This window comes from Podospora pseudocomata, chromosome 3 (genome assembly GCF_035222375.1).
Source record: "Podospora pseudocomata strain CBS 415.72m chromosome 3, whole genome shotgun sequence".
Classification (NCBI taxonomy): domain Eukaryota; kingdom Fungi; phylum Ascomycota; class Sordariomycetes; order Sordariales; family Podosporaceae; genus Podospora; species Podospora pseudocomata.
This window is the reverse complement of record NC_085887.1, coordinates 119,631-139,896: the sequence shown is the minus strand read 5'-3', so window position 1 is coordinate 139,896 and position 20,266 is coordinate 119,631. Positions and strand designations below refer to the sequence as shown.

At 57.3% G+C, this 20,266-nt stretch overlaps 9 protein-coding genes across 9 annotated transcripts; 2 read left to right on the top strand and 7 right to left on the bottom strand.

Annotated features, from left to right (window-relative positions):
- Nucleotides 1–140: 140 nt before the first annotated feature.
- Nucleotides 141–1,405, bottom strand: QC762_300365 (uncharacterized protein; the record flags this gene model as incomplete). Its single annotated transcript, XM_062888350.1, has 3 exons — nucleotides 141–564; nucleotides 648–1,036; nucleotides 1,108–1,405. 3 exons carry the CDS (start codon nucleotides 1,403–1,405, stop codon nucleotides 433–435), a joined length of 819 nt encoding a protein of 272 aa, XP_062744183.1. The 3' UTR covers nucleotides 141–432.
- A 96-nt stretch (nucleotides 1,406–1,501) lies between these two features.
- Nucleotides 1,502–1,875, bottom strand: QC762_0047610 (uncharacterized protein; the record flags this gene model as incomplete). The annotated part of the gene is made up of 2 exons (XM_062883440.1): nucleotides 1,502–1,715; nucleotides 1,823–1,875. 2 exons carry the CDS (start codon nucleotides 1,873–1,875, stop codon nucleotides 1,502–1,504), a joined length of 267 nt encoding a protein of 88 aa, XP_062744182.1.
- On the top strand, nucleotides 1,814–3,328 carry QC762_300360 (uncharacterized protein). The gene is made up of 2 exons (XM_062888349.1): nucleotides 1,814–2,627; nucleotides 2,684–3,328. The coding sequence occupies exons 1-2, from the start codon at nucleotides 2,158–2,160 to the stop codon at nucleotides 3,177–3,179; spliced, it is 966 nt and encodes a 321-aa protein (XP_062744181.1). The 5' UTR covers nucleotides 1,814–2,157; the 3' UTR covers nucleotides 3,180–3,328.
- Nucleotides 3,329–3,430: 102 nt separating this feature from the next.
- Nucleotides 3,431–4,861, bottom strand: QC762_300350 (uncharacterized protein; the record flags this gene model as incomplete). The annotated part of the gene is made up of 1 exon (XM_062888348.1): nucleotides 3,431–4,861. The coding sequence occupies one exon, from the start codon at nucleotides 4,859–4,861 to the stop codon at nucleotides 3,431–3,433; it is 1,431 nt and encodes a 476-aa protein (XP_062744180.1).
- A 1,497-nt stretch (nucleotides 4,862–6,358) lies between these two features.
- Nucleotides 6,359–8,450, bottom strand: PEP7 (carboxypeptidase Y-deficient; the record flags this gene model as incomplete). The annotated part of the gene is made up of 2 exons (XM_062888347.1): nucleotides 6,359–7,185; nucleotides 7,238–8,450. The coding sequence occupies 2 exons, from the start codon at nucleotides 8,448–8,450 to the stop codon at nucleotides 6,359–6,361; spliced, it is 2,040 nt and encodes a 679-aa protein (XP_062744179.1).
- Nucleotides 8,451–8,825: 375 nt separating this feature from the next.
- MET8 (Bifunctional dehydrogenase and ferrochelatase) lies at nucleotides 8,826–9,943 on the top strand. Its single transcript, XM_062888346.1, has 2 exons — nucleotides 8,826–9,138; nucleotides 9,200–9,943. The coding sequence occupies exons 1-2, from the start codon at nucleotides 9,028–9,030 to the stop codon at nucleotides 9,884–9,886; spliced, it is 798 nt and encodes a 265-aa protein (XP_062744178.1). The 5' UTR covers nucleotides 8,826–9,027; the 3' UTR covers nucleotides 9,887–9,943.
- Nucleotides 9,944–9,992: 49 nt separating this feature from the next.
- QC762_300320 (uncharacterized protein) lies at nucleotides 9,993–12,899 on the bottom strand (the record flags this gene model as incomplete). Its single annotated transcript, XM_062888345.1, has 1 exon — nucleotides 9,993–12,899. One exon carries the CDS (start codon nucleotides 12,897–12,899, stop codon nucleotides 9,993–9,995), a length of 2,907 nt encoding a protein of 968 aa, XP_062744177.1.
- A 305-nt stretch (nucleotides 12,900–13,204) lies between these two features.
- SMY2 (kinesin-like protein) lies at nucleotides 13,205–18,027 on the bottom strand (the record flags this gene model as incomplete). Its single annotated transcript, XM_062888344.1, has 3 exons — nucleotides 13,205–13,830; nucleotides 13,894–17,846; nucleotides 17,918–18,027. The coding sequence occupies 3 exons, from the start codon at nucleotides 18,025–18,027 to the stop codon at nucleotides 13,511–13,513; spliced, it is 4,383 nt and encodes a 1,460-aa protein (XP_062744176.1). The 3' UTR covers nucleotides 13,205–13,510.
- Nucleotides 18,028–18,543: 516 nt separating this feature from the next.
- Nucleotides 18,544–19,902, bottom strand: QC762_300300 (uncharacterized protein; the record flags this gene model as incomplete). Its single annotated transcript, XM_062888343.1, has 3 exons — nucleotides 18,544–18,841; nucleotides 18,909–19,494; nucleotides 19,566–19,902. The coding sequence occupies 3 exons, from the start codon at nucleotides 19,900–19,902 to the stop codon at nucleotides 18,544–18,546; spliced, it is 1,221 nt and encodes a 406-aa protein (XP_062744175.1).
- Between the last annotated feature and the right edge of the window lie 364 nt (nucleotides 19,903–20,266).

Here is a 20,266-nt window from a genome sequence, read left to right as displayed (position 1 = left end):
AATCTGAAATACTTAGCTACCACATGCTGATGCCCAGACTAAGTACAATAGCTACCTACTTAGGTACCTTAACTGACGCACCTACCGTAGACACAAATCGCATCATTATATCTCAGCTTTTATCATCAAGCATGATATTGGCTCCCATACACAACTGTGATCATGACTGGAAAATCACTACCCATATCCATTTTCTATTTCTTTAAAGAGAATCATGTACCTAGCTGTAGGGAGGTATCTACCTTGGACACGCCTAAATTTCCACCATTCCTAACTTGAATCATCTCTCACCAAGCTTAATAACAAGCCACTAACTGACAATCGCCGTGTCTTTGACCAACATACTTTGACAACAAAAGAAAGACATAGGCAACCAATGACAAAGACTTCCCGCAACACTCATAGATGGACACAAATGCAGCTCAGGCTTTGCTACTTTGCAGCCACCGTTGTTGTTTGACCCGCAGTCGACGGTTTCGGCAGTCGAGAGGTTTTCTTTGTCGTACCTTCATTGGCTTGCGTCGTTGTTGACCTTGGTACGGCAGCCTTCTGCACAATTGGCGTCTGATGCTCGGGAGCGAGGCAATACTGCGAGTCAGATGTTGAGTCTTTTCTCGCAATCATAGGGGGGTTGTCATCATTCTTACCGCTTCTTCTTGCTGGCCAACCTCCATCACGGGCACGGAATCCGTCGACGAGGAAGTGTCCGAGTCGTTCACGGCCCCGCTGGTGCTATTGGGTGACCCGGTTTTGGTAATCGCCGCCGTCCCGAGAGCCTGCTTGCTCTTGGTTTTGTCGGGGACGGGACCAGCCGCGATGTGCCATTGGGCATTTCGTCCCGTGCAGGCGGGTAGGTCTGACTCGCTGACCTCAACCAGCTTTCCAGTCTCGTCGGGGACAAAGTGCCGCGGTGGTAGAGCTTCGAGATCGTAGACAGGCTGGATAATGGTGTGGTTTGTGTGTACATGAATGTCGCGATGGATTTCCTCTTGTCGAATCTCGTGGACGTGGGGTTTCACGACCTCTTGAACGACGGCTAGATAACAAGCGGTGCGCACACTGTCAGCCACATGCAATTTTTATGATGACAGAATGGGACAAACTTACGCGCAGTAACAGTTGTCTCCGTATCAGTATCTTCAGTTGAGGTGATCCTCAACCGCTTTGTTGATGCACTCTCGCCAACCGCGTTTCCATTCTGCTCCGCTACGTGCATCGAGCTCCCGGTGCCAGCCTCGCCATCTTGACATTTCCCCGACATCCCGCGAGCCTGGAGCTTGCTTTTCCGGGCGATATCCTTGAGAAGGTCCTGGGCTGTGCCGTTCTCAGGCTGGCGATACTGTTCGGCCGATGCGGTTCCTAAACCGGTATGTTTGTGCGTGAGGCAACTGCTCTTCTGTCCCATATTGATTCCCCAAGTTTGAACTGGTGCTTATACTGCCAAAGTAGACCGACACGAGAGCATGTTTCACGATGAAGGGGGGAGCTGAGGTGGATGAAGCTAGACTAGGTCGTGGTAGAAGCCGGCGTTCAACGGACATTGCCATAGCTTGCCGTAGGTTGCCATGCTCTCTGAGATCGGATCTTCCCCGAGCACATATCGTAGCGTATCCATCTGGAAGAGGCTAAACGTCATGATTGGAGGTTCTCCCCGCGTGTAAGCGTTGTTGATCCACTGGACAGCGTCATGCGTGGCCATAGCTTCCATCTTTGTGCTGGAGGTGTGTGGTGATGCAGTGGCTAGCACCCCCCCCCCTTACTGCAACCAATCAACCAGGAATAGCCCTGTGAGTCTGGACCCGGGACTAAGGCACGAGGATACGGGCGATCCGCCGATCTCTCGATCGTTGGGTTTGCTGGAGACTGGTTGGCCATGTTGGCTCCAACACACCACCCTTACTACCTTGTTGATGAGGACCGTTTCCTCCGACGACTCCCGAACCGCGAACCTACACCATGTAATGTATGATCAGATGGCCAGCATCTGCTCAACACATCGAACCTAGTCTGCCACAGAGTCCGAGCAAGATGGGAGACGAGTCAACGTCACTAGCAATGACGGTTGAGGTCATCGACCAACGTCACCATTGACAATGCCCCCCAGCCCCAGGTTCTACCCGTAGCGAGTTACCTTATAAGAACTCCATCCCACCATCCATGATCCGTCTATTGCAACCCATCAACTTCCCCACACCAATTTACCCTCAGCTCTCTTTCCGAAACAAACAACTCACCAACATGGATCGAGCAAAGCAAGCCGTCGACGAGTTCGTCTCCAAGGCAGGTCACCACGACACCACCGTCGAGGAGCGGGTCGCACCCGCCGTGAAGAAGGAAACCGTCCGCCCAACCCAGCACGAGGAGATCAACACCGCCATCGACAAGGAGGTCCACCAGGACCACTACCATCGCAAGGTCCAGCCCATCCACGACACCGAAGTCCTTCCCGAGCAGCACATCCACAACCGCGGCAAGGTCGTCAACCGCGAGTTCGACAACCGCGACAACGAGGCCACCGAGAGAGCCTTGAGAGCCGAGGCCGGCAAGATCAAAGATGAGCGCACCGTCACGGGCACCACCCACACGCAGAGCCACGCCCCCGTCGTTCAGGGCGAGCAGGTTCATCAGTATGTTTTCCCCACATCCCGCCTGCAGCAACAGCCCAACTGACTCGTCATCGCAGCCACGTCCACGAGACGGTTCAACCTGTGATCCACAAGGAGACCATCCAACCCTCAGTGGTCCACACCACGGTGCCCATCCACGAGGTCCACCACGAGCAGGCCAAGCACCACGGCACCACCACTCTACCGGCCATGTCGATGAAAGAATTCAAGCAGCAGGGTGGTGCTTTGGGAGGAAGCTCCGAGCGCTACGGTGCCTTTGAGGGCTGCCCCAAGGGCGTGCATCAGCAGGGCTGCGGCCACGAGATTGGCAGCGGACCCGCTCCCAACAAGATGACCTCGAGCACCAGCAGAAGCACTGCCACCACTGGTACATCAGGCATTTCTTCTTCTTCGTCCATGTCCTCGTCCGAAGAGAACATTTCCAGCACTACTGGCACGACCGGTCTTGGCTCGAGCAGCATCAACACGGAGAAGGCGAAGCCCAGCTTGCTCGACCGGCTGAACCCCATGAAGGATGCTGATGGTGACGGCAAGAGGGGGTTCATGAGATAGACGACCATTCCTGGAGGTTGCAAGAGCTTTTCTGTAGGATCACTCGAGTTAGCAGTCATAAATAAAAAGGATGTTGGAATGACCGTGTCTCATCTTGACATCTCTTTTCTTATGCCTGAAACTGAAAATCAAATACATTTGACGCTGCACCTTTGACGCTGCACCATGACGCTGGTGTTCCGAAACAAATCCTCATCAGTCAGCGCAGAAAAATACAATTCCACTCCCCGTACCGCCGTTCTGTCACTCGCTCAACGCTGCTGCGAAACAGCCTTCTCACATAACATAGCCAACAAGTCTACCACCCCGGCCCTGTCCATCGTAGGAAAGATCTTCAATCTTCCCTCGGCCGCCGTGAATCCCGAGCAGCCAACCTTGACGATCCGCACCGCTGGATGAAACAGTCCCATCGCGATGGTTCTCTTGGTGTACATTGACAGAGCCTCAAGGAAAGGCTGGTGAACCTCGCTCCTCCACCCCCATCCCTCCTCCCTCATCCCCTGTTTGCCGGCCAACGTGACAGCCGAAGCCTTGTATTCCACACCCCCCTCTTCATACCTCCTCCGCATCTCCCCCTCCTCCATCTCCTTCCCGCGCTTCCAAAACGGGACCAGTTTGCGCCACGGAAGAATGACATCAATCGTAGCCAAGCCCGGCTTGTTCAACTCCTCCCTCCCCCCCTCCACCGCCACCATCTGCCTCGGCATCATCGCTACAGTGTTAAACCCCACCGCCACAAGCAGATCCTTCTCCTGCTCCTTCTTGTTCCTCTCCAACGTCTCCATCCACCTCTCCAACCCCCCCACCATCGTCCTGGTCCCAAACCTGGTCGGACTAATCTTGCAGTCAAACTCCCTCTCCAAAAACTGCGTCACCGCCACCCTGACCGGAGCAGGCATCCTCGTCAACATGACCGGCAGCCACAGAAACCGGCCCGTCCCCGTCTCATCATCCGCCGCACCAGGCGTCAACGCCGACGACTTGGACAGGTCAGGCAAGAGAAACGCCAGGCCCATCGAATGCTCATACACCAGCTCTATCGCCAACCCCAGCTTCCCCTTGACCCTCGCCTCCAGCGCGCGCCACGAACGCGCCAGCTCTTGGCTCCCTTCGTCCTGCCGGTACTGATCCTTCATCTTTTCCAGACTCACATCGAGCAAATCAGCCGCCTCTACAGGTCTCACCACCACCACCTCGAGGCTGCCCATGCTGTTGGCTATCTTGCTGGCGCTGTCGCTGTCTGCAGCTGTGAAACCGACCTCCACGCCTCGGGCGACATCCCCGACAAGCACATCCCGCAGTCGCTGGGCGACGAGGCGGAGCTGGGCTGGGCCAATGGTGGTGGGGGGAGGGTCGGCGCCGCCGCTGTGGTCGGGCTCAGGTCCCAAATAGAGAGGGGAGACGCGGTGGAGGGAGAAGGTGTTGTTGTAGAATCTGTACCTGGGGCGGTAGTCGTCGGTTGGGGAGGTGGAGATTGTGATGTTGGAGTGGTCTGGATTGGCGGCGGGGGATATGGTGGGCGGGGTGAGGGTGGCATTTTGTCGCGTCGGAAGATGATGGGGAATCACAGTGACTGAAAAATAATGTGAATGGATGATGGAGACTGGTAACCGGCGCGTGAAGGCACTGTTGAAGATGTGTTTTGGTGAATATTGCTCAGAGTTTGGCCTCCTCGATTCCATCCATCAACTGGTCACTTTGGCGGGGTGACACTGACATCTCTGGTGTATAACCCTAACCCTATCACGATTGCCCAGACGCCCGTCCTCTCTCTCCTTCTCCTTCTCCTTCTTCCCCTTTTCCTTTTCCTTTTCCTTCTTCCCCTTTTTCTTTTCCTTTTCCTTTAGAGGCAAGAGAATCACGAGTCACGGGCCTTTGTGTGATAGGTAAGTATCCAACAGTGGTCAATTATTTTACCGCCGAAGTCAGCCACGATGGGCCATTCCATCAATCTAAGCAGTCAATTTCCATCCACCCCTTGTTTTACAAAACCACTTTCTGCAATCACGACAGCAAGGGGCAAATTCTGCTTCTTACCGCTGGGAGGAACTAGCGTGCAAGGTGACACCGCTCCTTCCGACGAGGCATCCTCCACGTCAGAATGGGCCGCCGTTGCCATCTGGTGGCCCGGCTGCAAAGGATTTGAGGAAGGAGTTGGCAGATCACCACCATCCTGAACCAGTGCTCTCCCACTAAGTTGTGCTCCAAAACACCGAACCTGCCGCACTACCATCCCGAGGCGAGCTAGCAATGGACCCATCAAGCGCCACGCTGGACGCCCGCCTCCCCTTCCCGATGACACTAAAGATGAAGCTCTTTCGTGATCTGCTTGCCTGATCCTCGCCATACCGCTCTTCCAGACCCGTGGCGAACGACTCGCAAACCACATTCGTCTTGCCATCCACCGACGTCCGTCTCGAAACAGAAGCAGAAGAAGTAGCAGAGGCACAAGAACCCTGGGGCAGCCCAGGAGACATAACCTTTTCCCCCGGCCTCGTCCGGCGAGACAGACACCTCGATACCCAGTCCTTGAACGTCGTCCACTCGCGAGACTTGACCACGGACTCAAACACGGACAAACCTCCAGGCCCTCCTCCTGTTGTACGCCTCCTCTCTCCGAAGGAACTCCCTGTTCTTAACCCCGTGTCTCTGCTCGTCAATCTCAGCCAGCCGACCAACATCGGTCTCGGGCGCCTGCCAGGCAAACTGGCGGCAGTGGCCTACGCCGTGGGCCAAGAGGCACGCCAGGTCCTCCAGGGTCTTGCCTTCGGTTTTGGGGATGCAAAAGTATACGTAGACGGTGGCAAGAACGGAAAACAGGCCAGATAGTTGTGTCCGGGATGTTTAGCTCCGGAGGTTGCAGTCTGGTTGGCCGCTAATTTGGGCAGACGGACAGACGCCGCGTTCGTGCGCCATGAACAGTTTGAGCTTGTGTCTTGACCTAGCCGTGACAGTGCCACCCCGTCTGTCAACCGCTCTTTTGAGCTCGAAAAGACAGCAGTGGGGTCTGCTTGACATCGACAAGCCAAGATCGCCCCGGGCTTGCGATGAATATCCGAAGCGTAGATTGATATTCCCATGTTTTGGTTCGTTCCAACCAGCTGTCCTTGGCACAAAAGATGACTCCCAAACTCCGAGCCATGCCCGCTAAATACTCATCCTTCCTCTCTGTCGCCGCCTCATGCTCCTCCAACATAAAGCCCCTGGAACTTCTCCGCAACATCGGCCACAGTTCGTTTTGAGCCTTCAATTTCCCTGTCCAGCTCCTCGATGTTCTTGGTCAACGCCGTGACCTCCTCGAATCTCCTCGCCGCCCTTGCATGATTGAGCATCTCGAGCACCATAAACCGCTGCTCCTCCAAGACAATCAGCTTCTCCTTTGCCTCCTTCTCCTCTGTCTCGAGAGCCGACACGGCGGTGCTGACCTCGCTCGCCCCTCCCACGCTGGAAGTTTCGGCATCGAATGTGGCCGACTCGCCGTTTCGCAGGGGCGAGTGCGACGGCCCGTTGGAGAGCAAGCGCCGGTGGCCCGGCCCGCTGGCTTTCAAAATAGATGGCAGGCTCTTCAGGGGAAGCATATTGGTGTGCATGAAGGCCGAAGCAGCGGCATAAATCTTTTGTTGAAGCATCCGTTGCGTAGGGCTGTCGGTGGGCATGTTCTGAATGCGCTTTGCTGCCTCGCCATATTGGCGAAACGAGTATGTGAGGCGCTTGCGAATGCTGGCAGCGTGCTGGATCTCGGCGTGTGTTGGCGGTGGTTTGTTGCTGTTATCGTCAGGCGGCTGCAATGCTATCAGTGCTTTGTGGAATTTTGGCATCATATTTCGGATGCCCAGCTCAAACTGGCGTAGGTTCTCGTACGCGATCTGATCCGAAGGCTTGTGGGTAATCGAATCAGTAAAATCTCGGTGTGAGAAGATGGTCGTCTTGCAGTCGCAGCACATCCTGACATCGACACTGACATGGCCACCACCGGTTGGCTTCTCGGCTGCGGGCAAAGCGGTTGCTGCCGAACAGTTAGCACAGATTCTTGAGCCATCGGACGAGCAAGCACATGCGGGTTGCGACATTGAATCCAATCTCACTCGAACACCCCGTCGCCGGATCCGCACACACAACCCTGCCACATATCCTGCAGTGATGCCTCCTAAACGTCCAAGACCGAAACTCTTGCTTGCAGAACGGGCACCTCGCCACAGACGCATCTTCTTCCCAAGCCACCACAGATTGCTCAATAGTCTTTCTGATGTGTTTTGCCCCGCCGAGCGGTGATAGCAACGCGGAGTTGACACCCGCGTCCTGAGGCCCCTCGGCCAACAGCCTAGTCAGCTTGGTCAACCTCTTCTCCAGCCTCTGGACCTCGAGGCGTTGCCTCTCCACCTTCCTGGCACGCACGGCAGCAAAGTCCGTCGTATGGTCTCGTGAAACACCATTGTGGTCATTGTAGCCCCCCCTCGACTTGTAGCACGTCTCGCACACGCGACACCAGATGCCCCGGACCGGTTCGTGGTTGGCTGACCTCGACAGCTTCATTTGGTACATTGTGTGCTCCTCGCAGAACAACCTCCCGCACTTCCTGCAATTTACGCTGCCGCTCAGCGGTCCCAATTTCCTATCGCATGTCGGGTCTGTGCATGTGTCGTTGCCCGATGGCCTCTGCCAGTGTTTCCTCGTCACCAGCTCCTCGGGATCGACAACAGTTTCTGCAATCCGGCCGGGGGCTGCCGGCGCTGAGACAGGTTGGCTTTCGTTGGACTCGAACACGTCCATGCCGCGTAGCTTCTGGTTGATCAGAGACAGCGGCTGGAACCGCTTGGCTTTGAGCACCTGCTTGTCGAACCACGATTTGACCTCGTCCTGCTCGGCCTCGGGGAGCTCCTGGTGCACGTCGTCTAGGTGGCGGTTGAGCTGGAGCAGAGTAACCATTTCCTCGTTGCATATTGGGCAAACCAGCCCTCCGCTGCTGGAGGCGCGGTTCGAGGGACCGGCGAGACTGACATGGGAGACGAGATCCTGGGCGAAGGGCGGAAGCGTGCTGGACAAAGGCGGCGAGAGGGAGTTGGGAGACGAGAGTCTCGAATGATACGAGCCGACGCTAACACTGCTTTCCGAGGGCGGGAATGGGCTCACGGCGCGAGCTGTGTTGGCGCTGGCCCGTCGTGGGTTGGCACCTCCTGGAGCGGGAGTCGAGGATGACGACGAGGGCGGGGCGAGCCCCTTGCTGCCGCTGCCCAGGATGCGGCCACCTCCCAGCCTCCGGGGCGCCGACATGTTGCGGTGCCTATGTCGGTGATGCTGATGCTGCCCGTCGCACGCCTGAGGGCCGAGTGGGCGGCGATGCTAGCCCTATAGCGATAAGGTATCGTTGCTGGCAATGCGATGTTGGAGAGCCCAGGAACGGGCATGATGCTGAGGTGCTTGTTCCTGTTGGTCGGGGTCGGGGTCGGGGTCGGGTGTTGGGGATGCCGGGCCTAGGTACTCTGTAGCAGGATGGACCTCAGGCACGGTTGCAGCTGCAGCTCCAGGGCAGGGTGTGCTGTGTGCTGCACTGCAAGTGCGGGCTGCACGGTTGCCGTGTCCCAGTGCTCAAGGATTCCCAGGTGCCATTACCTATCCGTAAGGCTTATCGATAGGTCCACAGGGTCCCTAGTAACCATCACGGAAAAAGAAAGAAAGCGGTGGAGGGGCCGGGGATGCCCTGGGGACGGGACCAATCGTGACTCTTGAATGGCGCTTTCGATCTCGTCTGCTTTTCCACCCATCTCGCCATCGCCATGTCTTCTTTTCTGCTGCCAACCCCTTCCGTGCTTCCATCGCCATCGTCGCGACCGCAAAGACACACGGCGGCATGGCTGAATCACGACCGCAGGAAAAGTACCCCGCCATCCAGGGCGGCGGGAGCCTGATGATTGCATGGCAGGTCAAGGGCAAACCTGTCCTTGTCATCGGCGGCGGTGAGGTGCGTGACATCTATTGCCTTTTGTTTCTATGCTGTACAATATCTCACAACATCTCCCCAGGTAGCAGCAGGACGGATTGTCCACCTCCTCAACGCCGATGCCGTCGTCACCGTCATCTGTCCCTCGAGCGGCCTGAACGCCGAAGTCTCGTACCGTGTCGCCCAAAAGCAGGTAACCCACGTCGACCGGATCTTCCTCCCCTCGGACCTCGACGACAAGGACTGGTCTATGGTCCTCGTAGCCATCGACGATCCTGCCGCCTCGACCCAGATCTGGAAGCTGTGCAAGCAGAAGCGCCTGGTGGCCAACATTGCCGATGTCCCGCCCGAGTGCGACTTTTACTTTGGCAGCGTGCACCGCGATGGACCGCTACAGATCATGGTGTCCACCAATGGCAAGGGGCCGAGGCTGGCGAGCATGATCAGACGCTTCATTGCGAAGCAGCTGCCGTCCAATGCTGGGAGGGCCATTGAGGCCATTGGCGAGCTGCGCGTCAAGCTGCGCCAGGTTGCGCCCGAACCCGAGGAGGGCCCCAAGCGCATGTCCTGGATGAAGGACGTGAGCGACAGGTACAGCTGGGAGGAGATGTGTGAGATGACGGACGAAGACATGACCAACCTGCTCACGTTCTATGAGCCCAACAGGGTGCCAAGCTTCCATGATCTCAGGGGGATGAGAGCAAGTGCTATCGAAGCAGCCAAGGCAGATGTGTTCGACGGGTCGTTCGGGTTCAGCGTTGGTGTATGAATGAGTTTTGTGTACGAGTATGAATTGGAGATGGCAAAGGCCGATCTCGAGACAACAAGAAAAAGTGCTCACAAATCTTATCTTTTATTTCGAGGTTCCGCTCTACCTACTTTAGTCCCTCCAGCAAGCCCTTGAGTCTATCCCACTCTTCCGTGTCCTCCCAGGCCTCTTTGCCCTTGCCCATGACACTTCTGACGGCCAACCGAGCCTTGCCTTTCCACTTGCCCCCGATTTCGGGAACCTCCTCGCCATAGTTCTCGAGGACCGAGACCAATTCATCTGTTCTCTCGACAACAAGGGCCCACGCATCCTTGTCCTCCAACCAGTTCCTGCTCTTCCCATCAGGCCCTGTGCTGCTGGAACCGGGGAGCAAGCCACCGCCAGCACCACCCATGGCAGCGCGCCAGGCCTTTTCAGCCGCGTCAATGGCGCCCGCAAAGTCTCTCTTCCAAACTCGCTCTCTGGTGATGAGCTCCCAGAACTCAGAACGGGCCGTAATCAGGGGAACAATCGACGTCTCCAAGAACTGCACCACCGCTCTCTCGGTCGATCCACGAGGGGGGTCGTAGATGCCCATTCCAGCCGGCTTCTCCACAGACAACACAGCCTCGTTGAGCAGTAGCCTCAAAACATCAACATCAACCGCGTCCTCGCTCTTCCTGATCCTAACCACATGCTGCAAGCCGAGAAGAACCTCCTGGACAGCAATCGGTCGCAGCCGAGAGGCCAGGGTAATAACATTGTCCCAGATGCGCCAGTTGTCATGCGAAATCGAAGCCCCCTTCTTGTAGGCATGCAACGACTGGGTCAGCAAAGTCTTTGGGTCCTTTGCCTCCTTCTTCTCAACCGTCTCCTCGTCTTCATCATCACCAGGGACAGCGGCTGACTCGGCTGACACGCCGTTCTCGTTTTGCTGCCTCAACTCCTTGACCCGCTCGACATAGAGACTGTAAAAGGCGCTGCCGAGGTTACTCCACGTCCTGGCATCCTCGCCGCCATTGGAGTCGGAGGACGAGATGGCTCTGCTAAACGCCTCAGCGGCATCGGCAAACTCTCCCATGCGCAAGCTGATGTCTCCCAGACGGTTCCACAACTCGTTGCTCAGCCTGTTGACGTGCACCGCCTGTTTGTACGCATCTCGGGCGCTGAGCAGATCCTTTTGTTGCAAGTAGTATTCTCCCAACGACTTTTGGGCTCTGGCATATCGTTGACCCGAAATCTCCCAGGCCCGCTCGTAGTATTTCTTTTCGTTCTCAAGGTCTCCAAGAAGACACCACAGGCGAGGGGCGTTGGAGGGCGGTGGCGTCCGCTGGGGGCCGTGGTAGTCGGCCTCTCTGATCTTGTCAAGGTCCACGTCTTCCTCGTCTGCGTCTTGCTCCGAGTTCTCAGGGGCGGTTCCCGTCTTGTTGAATAGCCTCCACCGGAGGATAGCCTTTGCCCTGGCCTCTCCATCCTTTCCGCGCCCGCCTTCGTCTTCCCTCGCGGCATTACTGGCATAGCAAAGTGCCACCTCTGCCCACAGGCGAAGGCGCTTGAAGATCTCCATGGCGGACACCAGCGATCCGACACCAGCCCAGGAGTAGGCCAGCTCTGACTCCAGATGCCATCGTGGTGGCGAGCTCAGCGTGTGAATGTACCGCAATCTGACTTCTGGAGGTGCTGTCTCTGACGGTTTGGCGGCGGGGAAGAAAGATTTTGGCTTGTTGTCGACGGGGGCAGCTTCGTCGCCATGCACAGAGACCTTGATTTCCGGTACCCCATTCTCCTCCTCTCCCTCCTTCTCCTCTTGCGTCTGGGCACGCTCCGGCTGTGTGGTATCAACAACGACCTGATCCACCACCGCCTGCATCTGCAGCACCCCTCTCTCCATCGTCCTGCTCCTGTGCACCTCAATCCTCGACCTCACCAGCAGCGCATGCGTATAAATCTGCCAGTTTGTCTTGCCCTGATCCGAGATGACCCTCACCGCAAAAGGCAACACCTCCTCCGAGGTCAAAGTGTCCGCCGGTGAGAACGCATCTTTGAGCGTAGCCTCCGCCAACAAGATAATCTGATCCAGCGGCGCGAGCTGCGGCTGCTCATCCGGTTTGATATCCCTCAACTCCACCGGCACATCCTCCTTCTCATCATCCCTCTCCCCGATATCCGTCTCTCCCCCCTCTTTATCAAACTTCAACTCCTCCAGCAAAGTATCATCATTCAACTTCAGCCCCTCGGGCCTCACCTCCCCACCCCCGCTCTCAAACGCCCCCTTACTCCTCGCCAAAACAACAAGTTGACTCGTGCTCCTCTCCTGAAACTTCGTCCTCTTACCCAAAGCTCCAGTAAGCGTATAAACAAACCCCCTCTCCCTCCTCGCCTCCTCCAGCACCCTCCTAGCCTTCTTCTCCTGCCCAAGCATAATCCAGACCATGGCCCTCTCGACCAACGCCTCCCCGTCCTTTTCCTGCCCCCCCTCCAGCGCCCGCTCAATCTCCGCCCTCAAACTGGGCACCTCACACCACTGCAACCCCTTGTTGAAACTGCTCCCGCTCCCCAAACTCGGCTCCGTCAAGAGCTTGTAATGCCAGACATTCACCCTCAACCTCTCCTTCTCATCATCGCCCAACCCCAACAAAACCCACCTCGCCAACCCAAAAAGTTCCAACAGCGGGACATACGCGTACACCCCCACCCCATCCACCTGCAGCTCCGCCAGGCATCTCCTCGCGAGATCCTTCCTCTCATTCTCCGTCGTCCCAAACGCTTTCTCGACCCGGGAGAGGAGGGTGTCGTCAAGCACAGGGCCGGTGACATTCCCCTGCAAGAAAGCGTTAAAAGCGGCTAGTCCGACAATTTTGCTGTTGCTGTTGTGATTCTGGTCCTGTGGTGGTGGTGATGGCGACTGCTGCTGGTGGACATAGCTCCGAATCAGCGCTTTGCCTGGTTCAGACAGCAAAACCTCGAGGTATTTGCCTTGCTCCAAAAGCTCAGGCAAGGAGGAAACGGGGGTATCGCCGTTTTGTGACCCCATTGTGAAATGATTTTATCCTATTCCAATCCGGTGAAAGGAAAGAAAAAAAAAGAAAAAGGAAAGTGTGGTGCAAAAGGGTATGATACGGAAAACCACCTCCCACTTGTGCCCCTCCATTTTTGCGATCTCAAGGATAAAGTGGGGCGCACCGTTCACATTGTGTAGCCATGGCGGGGTTGTCACTTTTGGTGAGCTTTTGGATTACATAAGACACCCCGGGGCACCAACTTCAGCCTTGCGCTTCCTTACCTGCATACGGCTGCCCTCCCCCCAACCAACATATCTTCCAACAGTCATGACAAAATCACGCAGATGGCGAACCAACGTACATTCGGAATACCTATTCCTCGCTCCATATTTTTGGTGTCGAGGCAAGCGCTACATACTCAACACAGTCACTGCTACATGTAATACTCGCTCAGGGCTTGCCATGCCAACTGGCTACGCTGTCAACAAGAGATGCACCAAAAACGGACTGCATGTAACCCATCATGCCCCCCGCTCCCCCTTCCCTCCGTCTGTTACTTCATTCCTCCTTTGAACTGCAGCGCCTTGAAGTAGTTCTCGGCTCCAACGTCGACACGGTCAGCGGGGTCAGCGGCGAGAGGATCCTATTTCTTGCCCTTCTTCTTGCTGGGGACCACACGGAAGCCAGGCACCGCCGCCTCCTCCTTCGCAGCCTGCGCACTGCTGCTGCCCTTCTTGGCCACTTCGCTCCAGCCGTTGTTGCTGACCATCTTGGCATCGCTGGGCATCGACGCCGCCGTCGAATCCTTCTCGATGATGCCCTTGTCCGCCAGCTTCTTGCGGCGCACAAACTCCATGGCAAAGTCCTTGCCGTTCAGAGTGTACTCGCAACTGTACACAACGTCCGAGATAATATCGGGCTGATCAAGCGGCATTTCCAACAAAGTATTAGTGAGGCCGTCGGCTACACACGCATTCAGTTAGCACGTGAACATCAGAAAAGAAACGACTAGAAGTCAAGACTTACCCTCCTTGATAGCACCACGCGTCAGCTCACGGCGGACCCAGTTCTTGAACTCGTCAAGGGCAAGGTTTCTGGCATCTTTGAGCGATGTCTGGGCAGGCTTGGGTGTGGCCTTGGGCGCAACCGGCGTGGCCGAGGGCTTGATACCGGTGGTGCTAGCAGACCGGTTCTGAGCAGCGGGACCCGTAGGAACCTTGACCTTGCCGCCAGCCCCCACAGTAGACCATCCACCTCCAGTCATGGCTTGTGTCGCGGGGCCAGCGGGCGCAATACCAGCGGGCGACGACGTCTTGCTGGCAAGATCGGCATAACGCTTGCCAAGAGCGGCACCGGCAGCAGCGCTGGCCTGGCGATCAGCCTCCTTGGCCTTCTGCTTGCGCAGTTCCTCCTCACGCTGAATGTCGGCCAGAGTTTTCTTGGAGGGAGTGCTGGCAGACACGGGAGTCTTGACGACCGTGGGCTGCTTCCAGGGGCTGCCACTGGCCGCGCTGACTGGCGAGCCGGTACCCCAGGTACTAGTGGCAGGAAGACCGATACTGGCAGCAGCAGCCGCCTTCTCACGCGCCAGAAGAGCTGCCGTCTCCTGCTCGAGTGCCGCGCGTCTAGCGGCGGCTGCGGCTTCCTCCTTCTTGGCAGCCTTCTTGGCCTCGGCCTCTTGAATTTCCTTCAGACTTGGGCCCTTGTGAGCCTCAGCACCAGGCTGAGGAGCCCAGGGAGCGGTAGGGGGAGGGGCAAGAGGGGCACCCTCAGAAGAAGTGTCAGGAGTTCCAGAGGCGGACCGGTCGCCATACTGACTAGGGAGGTTGGAAGCAGGACGCTGCGCCGTGGGAGCAGGCAGAGGGGCGTTTTGCGGGGGGGGGAAGGGCATGGGAAGACCAGAAACAGAAGGCTTCTGCGCCGACTTGGCGTTATCGGCCTGCGTCTTACGCACCTTCTCGGTCAGAGACAGTTCAGACTGGGCTGGGGCAGCAGCCTTCCTGGCGACAGCGGACTCGGGGGCCGCGACGAGAGTCTCGGGAGCAGCAGGAGCGGGCACGGGAGCTGAAATGGGAGCGGGGGCAGAATCAGCCGGCGCTGGCTCTTCTTGCTTGACAACCTCGTCGATGACCTTGCGGGCCTGGGCAGTGGCAGTGGCGGCCGCCTCTTCAGCATCACGCTCAGAGCGGAGATCTTGAAACTGGAGGAGCCTGTCCTTGAAGCCCTCGGAGTCTTGCTGAAGCTGGTCGACATGAGGGAGTTGGCTCTGGAGGCCACCATCGGCAGCATTGGCACCCCCTGACTGCGAGGGGAAAACGGCCGGCAGTGACCCGGTGGCCTGCATGTTGGCGAGCATCTGGCGCTCACTGAGGTTCAGATCCGCAGGAAAAAGGTCGGCAGAAGGTCCAATGGGGGGCTGCGCAGGACCGGGGGCGATGCCAGCACCCGAATCAAAAAAAGGGGCGCCCGGAACCATGGGACCAATGGGAGGCTGAGGAGGCATGGTGATGGGAGACGTCATGCTGCCAAAGCTGGGCTGACTCTGCAGGCTGTGGATGCTGGAGTGGTGCTGGAGCGTGCTGGGCACAGAGGTTTGGAGGGGGTGGCGGGAAAACTGAGCCAGCTCTCGCGCTCTGGCATGATACATTTGTTCCTCCTGCTTACGGCGTTCAAGGTCATTCTGCTGAGCAGCGGTAAGGGTGCGACCGAAGGAAGGGAAGGCGTTCTGAAGAGGCGGGACAGGATCAGACACTCCAGGACCGTAGCCCCCAGCGGGAGGAGCAGGGCCATGAGGGATACCCATTTGCGGCACGAGGAAAGGCTCCCGGGAGTTTCCGATGCGCCGGATAAGCTGACCAAGAGGCTCAAAGTCACGATCCTCCAGCCGTTTGACCCGAAGGTCAGGCGTGAAGAAGTTCGCCTTGTACCAGTCATTCATCTCGAGACCGCTGAAGGGCCCTTGAACTACTTGCTGGGGATCGAGATAAACCCAGCGCATCCTGTCCGGCATGACCATGGTTCTGACCGAGCCCGGATCTCCTCCAGCCTGGCCAGAGACGAAGGAAGGACCGCCGGTGGTGGGGAATGACTGGCCCGGGGCGGTGCTCGTGAGACCCTGCTGGTCTTGATCGGGGGCGGAGAAAGGAGAACGGGTCTGGTCAGGAGTCGAATACATATCCTCAAACGCAGCCCGGTTGCCCCGGACAGGACTAGTGGCTTCACGGGGCAAACCAATGGCACCACGGCCAATAGCACCCAGAGGATTGGCTTGACGAAGATCAGGGATAGAATCAGCGAGCCCGTCTTGGTCGTGAGGGTGGATTGGAGCCTGCATGGCCGTCGGGAAAAGAGACTCGAGCTTTCCACGGGCAAGTCTCGAGGTAGTGGGCACGCCGAAGACGCTGTTGAGACCGCCCAGGCCAGGGGACGGGAGATCGGTAATGGGCCCGAAAATGCCAGGTCCGAACGGGTTGAAAGATCGATCACGATCGGGAGTGCCAACAGAGGGTGCAGAAGGCCAACCGCCCAGATGGTTAACAGCGGGGAAGCCCTTGGCACCGACACTAGAGGTCTGGCTCCGATCGCTGCCGTCAAAGGGGCCAGTAGCCCCGAAAGAACGAGGAAGCGTGCTGTAGCCAGAATGGTTGTCAGGGGCTGGGCCGGGCTGGTTGTTGCGGAGAACATCGTGGTGCTGACGGTCGTGATGGTCGTCTTGCTGCTCCTCGCGGCCGTCCACCGCAGTGGGGCTGCGGAAAGGGTTCGTGTCCGAGGGACTGTTTGGGCCATGTCCATCGCCGCGGTCACCAAGACGCAGATTGGCCATGCCAAAGTCGCCGGCGCTTCCCTTCACAGGGGTGTCGAAAACACTGTTGCCGCGCAGCGGCTGGGCCGAGGCCAGAGGCGGACTGTTGTCCTGAGCCCCGCCCAAAGCTGCACTGCCAGATGCACCATCGTCCCGGTTCGTAAACGGGTCTGTATCAGTCCGCTGGCGAGGACGCCAGCTGGCGGCATCACTTGCTTTGGGCGCTGCGCTCTCAGTCGAGTCCTTCGGGATCAGGTGCGCAAGACGACTCCCGCCCGAAGATGGGAAGCGCTTCTCGGCAGTGGTGGGCGTGGGAATGGCAAAGTTGCCAAATGCTCCACCACCGATTCCAGAACTCGAGGTGGGCGTGCCTGGGCCCCAGAGAGAACTAGCACTGCCAAAGCCAGTCGGACCGCCAGTGTTGGCACGCAGTGCAAAAGGTTGATTCTTGGCCGGAGCCTCGCGTAAATTGTGGTCTTCTTCTGGCTCATCCGTCATCTCTTTGACCTCGGCCGTGTTGCGGCGGGGAAACCACTCATCCCGGGAGAAGCGAGAGGCTGTCGGCGAGGCCACAGACGCAGATGGAAACGGGTTCGTGTCAGCCGTCTCCCTACGCCTGGTCACAGGGCGGGAGGTCGACGGGGAGGCGAGAGGGTAATTCGAGGCGTTCACAGACGTCTTGCGACCGTTGATGCCCCCGCCTTGAGGGGTGCTCCCCTCTTGGGGCTGTTTCGGCTGAGGTGGCTTCATGGTCGAGTTCACATCAGTCGAAAACATGAGGCGCTCCTCCTCGGTCATGTCCTCTAAACCGATGGGCTTGACACTGCCATCTGCGTCCCAACACACGCTGGGATCCTGTGGGGTATGGCCCGAGTCGCCACTTTTGCCCCATGGACGAGCAGAGGGATGGCTACCGTTCAAATGGCCCGGGTTCCAATTCGGCTCCAAAAGACTGGAGACATCCATCTTGGCGGGTTCAATACTATTGAAGATATCGAGCAGCTCCTCCCTGGTGTATTTCGCGGCCCCCTCCCCAAAGCCTGGCTGGCTGTTTGGATACGAAGAAGGCGTGTCGGAAACGGAAGACTGCATGAGATCGGCGGGGTTGGACGAGGGGTTTTGGTTGAAGGGAGTGGTAGAGGGTCGGCGGAAAGTCCTAGTCCCATTCGAGCGCGGCCTGGCACCCCATATTAGCCTTGAGGCACGAGGGTGATGTCACGTAGCATGTATGTATTCTGATCATCTTACCATTCACCGCTCCCGCCAGTACGTCCCGCGTCGACTCGTCCGTTTCCTCTGGAATCTCGGGTTTGGCCGGCGGCGGCAGAGGCGAAGCTGGAAGACAGGCCTGTAGGCATGATGTCTGATGTCGTCGGAGAGCTGGATGGCCAAGGGGTGGTTGGTGGTGGTTGTTTGAGGGATTGACGGGGTCGGGGATCGAGAGTCGAGAGTCGAAAGTCGACAAGGAGGCTACAGAATAAAATAATCGTAGTTGCTGGAGCTATCAGTGGCAATGCTGCAGGTGGGGAGCGAGAGAGGGTGTAATGTGTGCGGTCGTCAGAAGTTGGTGACAGCGGAGATCGAATCAAGTCGAGTCGAAAGCTTTCCCGATTTTGCAAAGTTTCGAGTGGTCGTGGAAACTTAGAATGCCGAGCTAGGCCCACTTTGGCCTGAGCCCGTGACCAGACCCGTGACCTCTGCCATACAAAACTGTGGAACGGCACAGTTTAGACTCCAACCATTTGCCCTACATGGCGCTCCTACGCGCACTGCCTAGCACTGTGCGCGTTTCAACAATGCATTTTGGGCTGCTCGTTTTCTTCATTTTTCTTTCTTGTACGTGCAGACAACAATGACGTGTTTGTTACCGACAATTACTCCCCCACCTCCCTCACCTCCCTCACCTCCCTCACCTGATAGTCCAACATCTCATTCGAAGCACACGAATTCTCATCCACCATCTTGCTTGACGTCTCTATCCCGGCCACCGGCACACGGTACTCTAACTGGGTCCCTGGGAATGGCAGATATTCTGGGAGCAGCCCGAGCTGTCGAAGAACCGTTCCCTGGTCCCAAGCAATATGTTCGTGGTAGAGCTTATCGCCGCGAATGTTGACAATGCTGGTCATGGGCACACTCAGCTTCCTTCCGGTAGGGGGAATTCCAGGGATCCTTTCGGTCTCATCGTCAGCCGTTTTTCACCTTGTGCTTGTCTTGCTTCGGCCACTATTCAACTTACAGCCAGTCAATGGTTCTGGTGTGAGTGCACTGAAACAGAAACTCGTCCACCACCCGGTCAATGCCCACGGTGCGGCTCACCAGTTCGAGTTTGGCGTCGTCGGGGTTGCTGAAGATGAAGTGGTCCCGGTAAAACCTCGTCAGGGCTGCTCGCCCGATGCCACCCGTCAAGGTGGGCACATGGTTCACATAGGGCTCATCCACCATCGTCTTCATTGTTTCCTCCACACTGCGGTCTTCAAACTCGAACCGCGTGTGTTCGTCCCATATAGCTTCCAGGTCAAAGTATGGGCCCTTCGTTTTGGGCTTGAGAAAAGACAAGCAGCGAGTGTGGGAGACGGAGACGGCGCTCGCCAAAAATGATGCATGAGTTGGCAGAGCAAAGAGGTGGTCTTTGGCAGACGGGTAGGTGTAGATGGTCACCCCCGGAACATGACTGCTGGGACGAGTGTTCCCAGCCAGGTGGGCAAGAACCGGGACGTGCGATGCTTCGCTTGGTGACCAGCCATAAAAGATGACTGCCTTGATCTGAGGAAATTCCTTGACAGCATCGAGGAGATGCCTGGAGATGTGCTCGTGGTGAAATGCTACGATGCCATAGTCAGTCTTGTTCCAGACGACAAATGAGCCTCTCTGTGATGGCTTGGCCATGACCTACCAATCAAGCCAATTTCTTCGCCCTGACATTCTGGCGTCGCCCTCAGTTTATCAACAGCCTCAGTGAGCTGGTTCTTGAGCTCAAGCACTCTGTCGACGCGATCGTGTTGCTCCCTCTGGACCAGACCTACCCCCACCTCGGCCACCGCATATCCCTCTTCTGCCCATTTCTTGGTCGGGTGCGGATCCAGTGTTTGGCTAACGCGGTCGTCGTGCACCTCATAGTCGTCGCCAGAGACAATGATGAGGCCAGGCCCAGTTCCCCGCCGAGAAAGCGGGGTATGTATCCTGACGCACGGATAGCTTGTGTGGTCGTAGCTCACCATGATGGCTGACATGTGCTGATTTTTGGAGGTGAGATGACACAGTTACAGTGAACAGACTCTGCTTCTGTTGCGCCCGCAAACTCGGCCTCATCCAGAAGGTCGGCTATCGATCTCTCAGTGAGCGATGCAACACAGCTCCATCGGCAATGAAACCCGGCCACGGCCCAACGGCAGGGTCGGCAGGGTTGACGCCCCTCCTCTTCGGCCACTTCCTTTTCGGTCTCTTTTAGCGAGTGCGCCGTTTGAGTCTCCACTTCTCCGCTGCCTCAACTGCCGCGCCGGCAATCTGGGGTAGTGTCTGTGAACAAAAACAAAAAAAAAACAAGAAAATAACAAGGATGGATACATTGACGCTGTCGGTGTTTAATTACAACAG